This window comes from Anopheles stephensi, chromosome 2 (genome assembly GCF_013141755.1).
Source record: "Anopheles stephensi strain Indian chromosome 2, UCI_ANSTEP_V1.0, whole genome shotgun sequence".
Classification (NCBI taxonomy): Eukaryota; Metazoa; Arthropoda; class Insecta; order Diptera; family Culicidae; genus Anopheles; species Anopheles stephensi.
Window position 1 is genome coordinate 48,305,548 of NC_050202.1, and position 12,920 is coordinate 48,318,467.

The window sequence follows — 12,920 nt, forward strand, 5'->3', positions numbered from 1 at the left end:
ACTGAAAAGTTGAAAGATCCTCGCAAGGAGTCTTATCAACGATCAACGAGGATATAGATTTAGACAATAGGATTATAATCCAATGATGATATTGACGCGTGACTACTGCCACTGTGCCACCGAAACTTGCGCCGAGACTCAGATCACCAACACATAATTTAGGAGAGTAATTGTAGGACTGAGGTACAACAATGAGGAGAAGTGACCACACTAAAGATATAATGATGGAACACAATGTAAAGATAAAAACGTGCGTATCACCATGTGAACAGTCCAAAGAAGTAATTTCAAAATCGTGGTATCTTCAGAAAATATTCTAGCCAGTTCCGGAAATCGGGTAACATTTTTTTAAAGAATATTATTTGAAATAGAGATCATTTCAATTTTGATTTGTGAATCCACTTACAGAGCATTTCCAATTAAACAACATCGAATACAGTTCAATACATCGATCAAACAGCATTGTTCGCGCGAAATGCCAAAGGCAGAAAAAAATCCTGTTGGAACTTTTTAATCGATTTATGATATTGATCGATAAAATGAGATATCGCATGGCATGAAAAGTAGACAAATTCTCATAAAAGTGCTAAGGAAAGAATAACCAGAATCTAGAGTATATACCACAACAAAGCATGAACTTTGAACGAATAATTTTGAAGGGAGAAAATTAATCAAGTTGGAAATTCCAATTTACCATCAAAACGTTCTATGGATTTCACAAAACCAAACTTTAAACAACAAAAAGTCAATTATAATCAGAACTATATTTTGCAGCTAAAATTGCCAACTAGTTCCCATGATACCATTTCTCTCAACACAGAACACGGACCGAAAATAAAACTGCCGACGGGGTTTTCGCTTGCATTTTTCGTTATTCTCTTACCTCTTCAGTTTGCGAGGCATAAAATAAACCAATTTTTATTAACGTCACATTAGGCTGGTTAGACTATTACAACGCAAAAAAGAATACTTCATCGCTCTCTCTTTCTCTCTCTCTCTCTCTTTCTATCTCATCTCGTAATAATCTAAGCACTTAAAATCGAGTCAAAAAAATAAAATCTAATAGTCTAATAGTTACGACACACAAAAAAAAACATCACAATTCAGTCCAAAATAATAAAACCCATTCCAACCCTCGCGAGGAACGACGATATCTCTGGAGCACCATTTCTTGCTATTATTGCCGTATTGCCGTAGTCGTAGTAGCTCGAGGTTGCTGTTTGTTTAAAGCTGTGCTGGACGCCGTGTAACGCACGTAGGGGAGCTTCCTTACGCGATCGCTAGCGTCGGTGGTTCCGGGCGCAAACCTTGATGGGCCACTAGCTCGTGGTGCGGATGATGAAGGTGCGTTGGTCCGGTAGCCGCGACTGCTGCTGCTGCGGCAGCTGCAGCGGCTGCCGCGACTGCCGAGGACGTCGGTAGATGGCCAGGATAGAGATGATGCAGATGGTGAGGATGGTGGTGATGATGGTGGTAGGGCGCACCGGAGTGTAGGAAGTAGGTGGCGGGTGATTGCATCTTCCCTAGCGGTAGGAGTAGCGGATGCAGTGGGACACTTCCTGCATACGCCGCTGCGGCTGCTGCGGCTACGGCTGCTTGGTGCTGTTGCTGCTGGTGCTGCTGCTGGTGATGTTGCACGGCTGCCGCATACTCGTTGAACGCGGTCAGATTGCTCATCAGCTGCTGCTGACTTAGATGGCGCAGGTGTTCTAGCTGTTGCTGCTGCTGGAACTGCTGGTACGGTGGTGCTGTGCTTTCCTCCGAATCGGACGAACTGTCCGGCTCGATCAGGCTTTCGATCGTGAAGGATCGCTTTGGTTTAGGATTACTCGTGGCCGTCGTTGTCGTCGTCGCCGCTGTCGCTGGTGCTGTGGTTGGCAGGGAAGCAACACTGACAGGTGACTCGGATCCGGCAACACTTCCACCTCCAACCTGGGACCCACCAAGCACTCCACCGATGTCCTCCGGTGGCGAAAGCGGCGGTGAGATAGGCGCATACACCACGCTCGGTTCCGATAGTGGTGGATAATAGGCGGCCGGATCATGATGGTGATGGTGGTACGTCGGTGCACCGTTCTGTGCCATGAAGAATCGGTTCATGTTGGCCAGCGCGATAAACTCCTCGTTCAGGCACTCCTTGTCGTTCTGGTGCAGCTTGAAGCGCTTTCGCCGACGGAGCAAGCTTCCGTTCTGGAACATGTCGAAGGCTTTCGGGTGTAGCGTCCAGTAGGCGCCCTTGCCCGGCCTGTCCGGTCTTCGCGGTACCTTGATGAAGCAATCGTTGAAGCTTAGGTTGTGCCGGAGCGAGTTCTGCCAGCGCTGGGTGTTGGTGCGATAGTATGGGAATCGGTCCGTGATGAACTGGTAGATGTCGTTCAGCGAGAGCATCTTCTCCGGCGACGACCAGATGGCCATCGCTGTGAGGGAGATGTATGAGTACGGTGGCTTCTGATCGCCGTACGAATCGCGTGATGGCCGAGGCATTGTTTGCAGGTTTCACACACACACGGCACAACACTAGGACTAGTGGTGGGATTTTGGCACACAGATAATTGCACTCTCTGGGGGGTTGCTTCGGTTATTCACGCCACTTTAGCGAATAACTTGTCATTTGCTTCGCTTTGCACACAGCTTATCAAGCTTTACACAGTTTTTAGTTCACAGTGAAACAGATTTGGTGTTAGAACTGTTTAGCGGAATCCGTTTTTCCGTCACAGCTACACAGACACACACTCGAATCGATCAGGAAAATCGTCCACACGAAAAACTCTCTTCTACTCTGTCCGGTCCGACGATCCGTTCGCTTCCGTTTCTCGTACACAACTGACGAATGGTGCAGCATAAAAACATAATGTAACATAGCGAGCAACCGGACCGAGGTAAGGGTGCGTAGGTATGAATGGGGAACATCGGTCAGCCATTCACACCGTACCGTAGCTTACCGTCGTGTCTGTCTGTGTTGGTAACGGGCGACGGCTCCCTCCACCACAGCCATAGCTGGGACCAACCATTCACAGTTCACGCTCATGGAAGTCACGCCTACTTTTACACTCACACACACACACACACACACACGCACGCACGCTCAGGGGGTAGCTTCCCCTACATTTTTTTTCTGTGGCTGCTGTCCATTCTACCCTCTTTATTTACTACCCTGGGCGTTGGACAAACGGCGCAAGTGCAGCACCAGCGTTCCACGGGCAAATACACACTTTATTCCATCAAATATTTGCCTTTTTTTGCCAAACTCTTGGGGATCTTTCAGATTCGTTCAGTGTGTGTGCGTTTGGAGCGAAACAACGGAGCTGTTGGGGAAGCGCAGAGCAAAAAAAAAACCTTAGCGACGTTGCTTAAGTAAATTACATGATTAATTATGAATTTACGTTTCATCGTGGATAATGATTTGTAGGAAATTTAATAATTCTCTCTCCCGGGGTCGTCTTGGCGAGCTCCCGTTACTGCAGCTGTTTTCTGGTGCTGGAATTGTTTTCTTTTTTTGCCCGTGTGTGAAGTAACCTCATCATCACGGCGTTTTTCGGCGGGGGTTAGATTTCAGGCAGCTCCAATTAGGGAGTGATGCTTCCAGCGAACAGATTCATGCCGCTGATGATGCTCGCTGATGATGCTGATGCTAAACGGAACACTAAGGTCATAAAAACGTTATGTCTATGAACGATGTTTAACTCGTTCGTTTGGCGTTGTACAAACGAGAGCCAACTGTTGTAGTTGTTTTTTATCATCCTCTGTCTACCCTTTAGCATTGGATTGAAATTTTCCACCACGGGTTTGCCGTCCGTATAAGGAAGCGAGGAGGTAAGGCCGCCTCGAGTGCTTCTATTTGAATTACGTGGTAATTAGCTGTAAATTTAAAATCAATTAACCTACCCGACGATCTTCCTCGCTTCGTGAGCTCCTGATGATCCATCCTTTCCTCACGGCTGGTTGGCGCTTTACGCGGCAAAAAAAAACTGTTCGTATGGTAATTTAGGTAAACAGTTTCGGCCAAATGGCGTTCGAAATCGAGCATTACCCAAGAAGCATTTACTGGTGCCTTTTTAAGTCTCGAACGGGATTTTATTGAAATTTCGTCAAGGGTGCACTAATTTCAATAGGAAATTAATTTGTTAATGTGTGTTATAATACTGAAATTTTAATCTTAAAAAATTTAAAGTTGCGATAATTATTAAAACCTGTACAGTGACGGGCAATTGATTCAGGCCACTTTTATAACGGATTTCGCTGTATCAAACCATTGCTTTCGATGCTTCTGCTAGCTATATTGCAAGAAATCGAAATTAATTTGATGAATAATTTTGTTTTGACAATACGGCTTCAAGCCATCATAATTTAAAATAAATAATAAAAATTTTTGTTATATTATTTTTTTTTTCCATATTTTCACGAGATTTACAATAAGACACTCAGAATCGATTTCTCCTTTGATCCGATCAATTGATTGATTTCGCTAAAAAATCTTAAAAAATTGGCTTAAATTCATCATCAAAACCTCAATATTACGATTTCAATTGATTAAGCGGCCTTATTCTATTGTCCTTCCAGTACATTAAGATCAAAATAACAGCAATGAGTCTTATTAAGTTATCCTTCTGGGAGGTTAGAAAATACTATTGAAATGTTAAGCAGCTTCGATACTTTATTTATTTTTGGCACACATTTTAAACAAAAAATAACCAAAATCTTTCTTAAAATTGAGAAAACATATGTTTTAACAAATAACAAGCGAAAGAATTGAGTATCCACTTATTATGTGTATCTCATCGAAGTAGGAAAGTACCACCAAAGTAGGAATTGGATGCATTAGAACCCATGGATATTGCAATGATTGGCAGTTGTATGCAATAATTGATATTTTTAATGCGTGTTAGTGTTTTGGAAGCAGTATATTAAACGGAAATCCATGCTGGAAATCTGAATTTTGAGGACGCCAGAAGCCGTTGCTTTGTACTCTAATCCAGACCAGAATCCTGTCTTGATTTTTGGTCAAAAATGTTGCGATTATCCATGCTTGTGGCTATTGAATCGCAGTTGATATAAGCTGGAAATATCTTTGAAATCTTCGGTTATCGAATAAAGGGCCTGCTTGGAAAACAAAGTGTGCCACAACTCCTTGTAACAAGAGCCAAATGAAGTTAGTAGATAGTTGAACGCAAATGGTATATGATTGGTGGATAGTATGCTTAGAGAAATAGATGGATTTTTTTTTCAAAACTTCTGAATACCTAAGTTTTGAGCAGTTTTGATGTGCCTTATCAATTAAAAGGTGAAGACAGAGATGTGCACAAAATTTGTTACCTATTTTAAACATCGCCAAAGTTGAGCAAACGATGCTCGATTTGAAGATGTCGCTTGAGGCTTTGTTGGTCAACTTGGTATAATGAAAATTTTAAATAAGTAGCAGTTTGTTTTCTTAATACGGTAATCCAGTTTAGACCTAGAACAGGAATAAACAGTTGCAGATCAACCTAGGTGCAGAAGGAGTGGCCGTTCGGGTCCTCATCGGTGAGTGAATTCCGTTTGTTTCCCTCTAACATCAAAATTAGAGGAACTTCTACTGCCATTCCTTTCGGGGCCTCCATATATCTTGATAAATTGATAAAAGGTGTTAGCGGAGGTTTTTTTTATTATTTTCAAATATACCTTTTGCAATACTTGATTATGAAATATATTTGCTTCGCTGTTGTTAGCCTTTATACCAGCAGCTTGTAGCATTTATTTGATACATATTAAATGACATGATGCGTTGTTCATACGCAAGGAAGGATAAAATTAGCTCTATCGATCAATTGATCATTCAATTGCACGGAATGCAAAGTCTGACACTAGGAAGATATTGAATGATATTGAATTTATTTGAATTGAATCAGAGTTGACCATCTTCTTTAAAAACGAGAAAATAAAAACTTCAAAACTGCACTTGATTAACCGTCTTAAGCACTGTGCTAGACCCTCAATTGTTACTTGGGCTATTCAACCTTAAGGAAAACAGTACCAGAGCAACACAAAAAATAAAGGCATTTAGTGTGGAAAATTCAACACGCGAACGAGCTGAACGTACTAACGCTTGTTGGATAGACTGTAGTTAGCTGTTGCTTTACATATTTTTTTACAAATATTTAAATTGACGCCTTTGAATTGCGCCGACCGGTCAGCAAGCAGCAGCAGCAGCAGCAACCAAAAAACAAAGGATGCTTCATTTGTTTTCCATTAGTCGATTGGTTCCACCGGGTGAGCGAATGGAGCAAACTGGCGAAACTAAAACAACGAACCTGAGCGTCTCGAAATCGCCAGCAATCGGGTTAAGGCGAACAGCAGCAGCAACAGCAGCAACACTGCATTCATTCACCATTTGCGGCAATAAAAATAACAGGTGCGCTTGTGTTGAGCGGGTACGGATGGACTGGCAAACGGGAGCCATTTCGTTGAGTTTTTTTTCTGTTCAAACCAAAGGCTTTCCATTCTTAAAATAGTTTAGTGTTTTAAAAATGCAAGAGCAGCACGAGAAGAGTTCCATTAGACATGTATCACTTGATCTCTCTTTTTTTCATTTACTTGTGTGTGTGTGGTTGAGCCATTCAGTAGAACCGCATGCTAACGATCGATCGTAAATATTTACCATGTTTGGGGTTTTCCCAACACATCCGTACACACACACACACACACACACACACACACACACTTATATGGCACGGTAGCGAAGGGTTGGAAGCGTAGCGAGTTCCTGCCCGCTCAACCCGGAAGGTACGCGAATGTCACTAGATAAACATGGCACGGGTGATGTTGTAAAAACTCAGTACACGAATTGCTCGTGCTGTAATTGGTTTTTGCTACCCCACCATTTTCCGCTCACCGTATTGCAGGTGGCGACAGCTTAAGATCGGGATTTTCCTTAATCAAGGTAAGAAGACCAACAAAAAAATCTTTATTCTGCCCCATGAATGATAAAGAAGCTACAGGTACAGCAGGTTCTAGAGATGTCTCCGGCTGTTTTTTTCTTTCTTGTTACTGTTTTGTTTTCTTTCCCATCGGTTCCGAGCGTGAAGGCGCGTAAGGTTGCAGTGATAATTACCTAACCACCTGGGTGCTGGGTGCTTCATTCAGCAGCACCATTTTTATTGCGCTTCTTCCATTAATGACCGGCCCCGGATGGTGCTTAACGACAACTCCGGCGCTAGATCCGGATGCTTGCAATAATGCATTTTTCAACACCCCTCGTCGAAGCGTTCACAGTTCATTCACAAATCTTCAACAATCGACCGATCGAAAGCTTACCTGAAAAACGTTGGCTGACCCGAAGCACGTCCAACCGCCCACCTTTCGCTGCATCTGTCGGTCAGAACGCGTACACATGTGTCACACCTCCAACGATCGGTGAACCAGTTCCTTTGTTTCTTTGTGTCCTTATGTGATTGTGAGTCCACAGTGAACGCAACCACGCGAAAGATATTCAATGTATTAGGAAAACTTGCCGGTTGCCGTTTTTTTGAGCTGGCTTAGGTGTGGTTCCTTACAACATCCTGCGCGTTACGTCCTACCAGGAAGTGGTAGAGATTTCGGAAACAGTTCCTCGCAATGGAAAGCCTATTCTATACGCCCGAATAAGCCAGCCATTGCACGGTGGGTCAGCGTAGAACAAACGTGCGAATATAAGGTTCTGGGAATATTAAGCTATACTTTAAATGAATCTGTTTTGATTACTAGCCAATGTTTCATGCTCATTATGCCAAACTATAGTTTTTATACGACAGCAATCCTTCTGTGATTATAATTTAATGAAATTCTTATGTTTGGAATATACTGAAGTAAATACATAAAAATAATTTTACATAGGAAGTCCCTGAATTGAGTTCTCCTGTCAACAGAGTATTACAAAATTGAGACAAAATTGACTAGTTCCCAGAACTGCAATTCGACTAAGACTAAGTCGTTACTATTGAACCAAAAGAAAAAGACATTCAGGAGCTTTATCCCGGATGTACATACTATAAGGTTTTCTCTTTGCTTGAGAAAGTCTTTAAAGTTTGATTGATGGGGACCGATTCTACTCACCGAACAGTGTCGTGTGACAGAAGAAGAATGCAAATGGAAACTGTTTAACAAATCTGAGCTTTTATCGCCAAGTGACTTTATTGATGTGAAACTTTAACTAAGATAAGCAGACTTTTTCGTCTAAGTACTGAAGAATATTCACAGATGAACAATAAAATAAGACCATCCAATGTGTGTAAGAATTGTAAAATTCAGGTTCCGGTGCCGTTTTCCAACGAATTACCTAAAAAAATTTTTTTTTTTTAAATTTTAGTTTAAGATGTTGGGACAAAATCCTATCATTGAACCAATGAAGAAATTGATTCGGAAATTTTTTTAATCATTTTCATGAAAATATAGCCATATTTTAGAATGAAATCAATACTGTGGAGGATGGTTTTACCAAATTTTGGTTTGATTATATCGAGTAGAATTATCGAAATCAATACTTTGAAAATAGGATATAAAACTGATCTTATTCTATTGTTTGCAACTATGTAATGTCACGCACAATGAATTACACTGAAGGCTTATGACGATTTTCTTTCAGACTTTCAGATGGAACAATCTTTTATTAAAGCTCCTTATCCCATTACTTTGCAATAATTGGTTAGGGTCCCAGAAAATTCCAGGAGAAAAGCCTAGGAACAGGTGACAATACTATTAAATATGTCTTTGATGTAGAAAGTAGGAATGCATTGAAGAAATTTGTGGGTAGAGCTCCCTGATAAAAATAGAGTTTTTAGGATGGTTGAGGTTAATATCATCCTTTTTTCATTAGCATTAAAATAAGTACCAAAGTATCCCTTAAAAACAATTGATATTTGTATTTTCAAAACTTATGCACTATTAGAAAAATCATTAAATTTAGCCATATAAATTATCTGGTTTAAATAACCAGATGAGCTTGTTTCATTTTTCTATTAATTAGATTGTACATTTGCATTTTTCTTTACTATTTAAGTAATTTTCGATGCTGATAAATAATTAAGGATTTTTTAATTTTTATTGCTTTTATTAAATTCATCAAAAGTGTCCACTCCTTGTCGCACGATGGTGCTTCGGTGCGGTTGGTTGCTTACAATTTTTTGGTTAGCAATTTCCCTTTAACGGATCGCTGCGCACGTGGACCGAGTGGTCAGTGCTAAGTCTATTCAGCTAAACATTCTTCCCTCATTTCTTTTGGGGGGCGGAGAACGGGAACGAGCTTACAAAATTTACAAAAACATATTCACAATATCTTTGTTCCCGTATGGATCGCGGCACCACAAGCTCGTGCCCGTCTGGGAACACACCTTTAAGTTTTGAATTTTCGAAAGAATTCTTATTCAATGAGTGCCTGTATGCGCTTCGAGGAACGCACCGGCATTGTGTAGGAAAACTCGAAAGATGCAGTGGGTAATGCCAGTCCAAAGCTTATGAATTATGAAAACTGCCCTTCGGTTATGCACATTAGAACGCGTGACACATTCATTGGGTTGGGTGTGTATGTGTCCATTGTACGGTTCGATTTAGACAATCGAAATGCCCTGAAGGAATCGGGAACCGGCATGTTTCGGAATGTTTTATTCAAATCGTAAAACGGAATGATTCATATAGCTTTGGGCATGCAATAACGCGCCCTTTTTTCTGACTGCTTAGGGTAACCGCACACATATGGCAAATATTTTGATATTTTGAACCGCACACAGTGCGTTTCTTTGTTCACTTCGGCCCAATTCGAAAGTCCTGAAACTGATGTACTGTTTCGAACGCAACTGCATTCGAATTGATTTTACCCGCTTTTGTCAGGACGTCCCCTTGTCCCTTTTGGTGTTGTGTACTAATTACACGCCAAAACATCCGTAGCTAATGCGATGAATCGGAAGCTGTTGCAGCTGCTGCAAGCTCATCACTGCACATGCTGCTGGTGATCCCGCCAAAGTCTTTGCTTCGTTGCGGATGGTTTTCACCATTTCATCCTAACGAGAGCGAGAGCGACACACACAAACGAAAGGCTCCTTTCTTCGGGGGGACACCCAGCCTACCGGAGCGGGAACCGAAAATCAATGCGATTCAATTTTCTACAGCCGTCAAGTTCTAACGAACCAGTAAACTGACCTCCAGGAAACAGGCCTCGAAACAAAACCACCGGCAGAACAAGTACCAAGCGGGCCGTGAGATTCGGCCTTTTTCTTGTACTCTAATCACTCCAAACGAAGCATGTAAACAGGAATTCCAGCCCACTTGGGAAATGGTGAGTCGATCGAATCCACCGTTCGATTGCCGGATCGATCGAAATTGATTCAATTAGCTGGCCTGATCGGGTGTGAAAGTTCTTTGAAATTTTTCGCGCTACCAGCTTGGGCCGGGAAAATCGGGCTGCCGACGAGAACGCAAGGAACCAGAACGAAACCCTCAGCGAGTAGACTTTGCCTATTGAAGACTTGAGACTGTACGGCTAGAGGATGAGAGAGTCTTTTGGGCACAAAATTTAATAGCATCGTGATTTTTTAATGGCATTTTTAATTTGTGACCGTGTTGAGCTTTTCGCTTCGTTTTCCCCACGAAGGCTTTTCCCACGGCGCTAGACGAAGGAAGAAGGTGTCCGTGATCACCATGACTTCCAGGAGGTTGTTCAGTGCCGTTGATTGTTGTTTGTGCGCGAGTTGGCATTCATTGTACAAGTATTTGTGGATGATTTTTTATTTCTATTTCGCCCGTGCTTTGTTCTTGGCCGATTGAATTTTTATTGTTCGATTCCGGAACCGTAAGAAGAAAACGGGGACGTGGCACTTGTTTGGAAGGTGTTTGAAGATTGCATGTAGAAGCGCAGTCACAATATGGCCGCTTTTGCAGCAGCAACGGAGGAGCATTACGCGTGACGGGTGAAAAACTTTGCCAGACGATTGCCATGACGATAGCTCGGGTATGGGTGACGACAGCGCAAATGTCCGTGTTTTAGAATATTGTGCTGGGGATTGAGGAAAAATCGAGGCCATCTCGGCTACCCGTTGGAACGGCACGCTAAAAGGGCGATGATATTAGTATCGCTTTTCACTTTGGTTCCAGAGTCGGAGAGGGTTTTTTCTCTGATGACGATTGACATGGGAAAATGTGTGTCTCGTTTTGGTGGTTTCGTTTGGTGGGATTGTTTTCTCGTGCGTTGTTAATGTTGATTCACATACTCATACGGGTGTACGCAACAGAGACAACAAACACAGGTGCGCAGACATGAGAAAAAATCAATCAAAAGTGGCAGCGAGCTACTGTTCGATCGTGAGAATGCTAGATCAAGCGTTAAGAAAGTGGATCAGTTTTGATTGACCCCGTGGCATGGAATGGGGGTTCAAGATGGCGCTCGCAATTGATCTGGTTTTAGTAACATGGATGAAGAGTAATATCAAAATATCAAGGGTGTATTTTTATCTACAAATCTACTGATTTAAATGGAGATTTGATTTTGATATGAGGATGTTAACGAGCTTTAACGATAAGATTAACAAGAATTAGGATAAGATTTCATAGACAGGCGGGTACAACTAGGAGCGAAGTAGGTAGCAGCCAGGAGCACAGTCGTCAAAGAGGAATCTTTTCTCAAAGAGGAAGCGTATCTTTTGTTTTATCATCTCGTCTAACAGAACTCCTTGTTCAATGTACCTCCCCTGCCCAAAGACTTTGCAGTCGAGCGAGCCTCGTCGTCTAAGCTTCAACTACCAAGAGGCCTGTCTATGCAAAAAGCTTATCGATGTGACCTTGTTGAATTGGTTGTCGTAATGAAAGAGGCCTCGTTGGCTAAGGGACCTAGTAATGGAAGGAAACTCATCTGTCTGTGGAAAAAGCGTCCATAAAGTCTCATAATCGAAAAGATATCTCATTGTTTAAGAAACTAAGTTTACGAATAAACTTTGTAGACCTGAAAAGACATTGTCTACCAAGAGATCTCTTTGTACAACAGGTAGTTGTAATGTAAAAAGCCCCTCTGTTTTAAGAGATCTCGCAGTGGAAAAGATCTCATCGTTGAAGAGATTTCATGTACCAATCTCGAAAACTAATCGAATCATACAAGGAGCTACCTTATCTATCAAAAGACCTTTTATTCTCCAAATCATTCTCGCCATATGCCTTTTTCATGTTTAGAATCACCACTGTGCATAGTATTATAAAGAAGAAAATGGATCCGACGGACAGGATTTGATGGATCAATACACTATAACGAATAAATTAGGCACTCCCTTAATTTACGGTGTTTTCTTCTTCTTCCTTGGCACTGCAACCTCGAGAGGTCTCGGCCTGCCATTTCTGCCTTTTTATGACTTGATGGTATGAGGAGAATGTTCGGACGGGATTCGATACCAGGTCCTGCCATGAGTAAATGATCTTCTTCTTACTTGGCACTACAACCTTGAAAGGTCTCGACCTACCACATTTCTGGCTTTTTGTGACTTGATTTTACCCGTAGCAAGGTAGTCAGCCCTGCGTACGGGGAGACGGTCTGGATTGGATTTGAACCCCGGCCCTGCCGTTTAAAGACCAGCGCCGTTATCGCCGCGGCCACTGGACCGCCCCTGAGTAAATCATAGAAAACACAAATATTAGAAAATTTTCAATCCATTTTAGGCCTCACTTTCAAGATCACTTCATACTGCCTTTTTGGAAACATAATGATTCGATAGGGCCCAATGAAGGAAGCTGCTGATTTTGTAATGATCAGAGATTCTGAGTGATTCTGAGTGAAAGTGGGCAGCCTCATCTCAGAAAACTGACAAAAGACGAATGAAGCCTAATGAATCAAAGTATAAACTTTATAAACTAAGCAACTAAACTTTAGTGGAAGAAAAAGAAGTTTTGTGAAGCTAACTAAATCATATCCAGGATATTCTATACGGTTAAGA

General features: G+C 41.9%; 1 protein-coding gene across 1 annotated transcript; it reads right to left on the reverse strand.

The window, feature by feature from the left end:
• Positions 1–745: 745 nt before the first annotated feature.
• On the reverse strand, positions 746–2,843 carry LOC118508313 (fork head domain-containing protein FD4-like). Its single transcript, XM_036047981.1, has one exon. The coding sequence runs from the start codon at positions 2,482–2,484 to the stop codon at positions 1,270–1,272; it is 1,215 nt and encodes a 404-aa protein (XP_035903874.1). The 5' UTR covers positions 2,485–2,843; the 3' UTR covers positions 746–1,269.
• Positions 2,844–12,920: the final 10,077 nt, after the last annotated feature.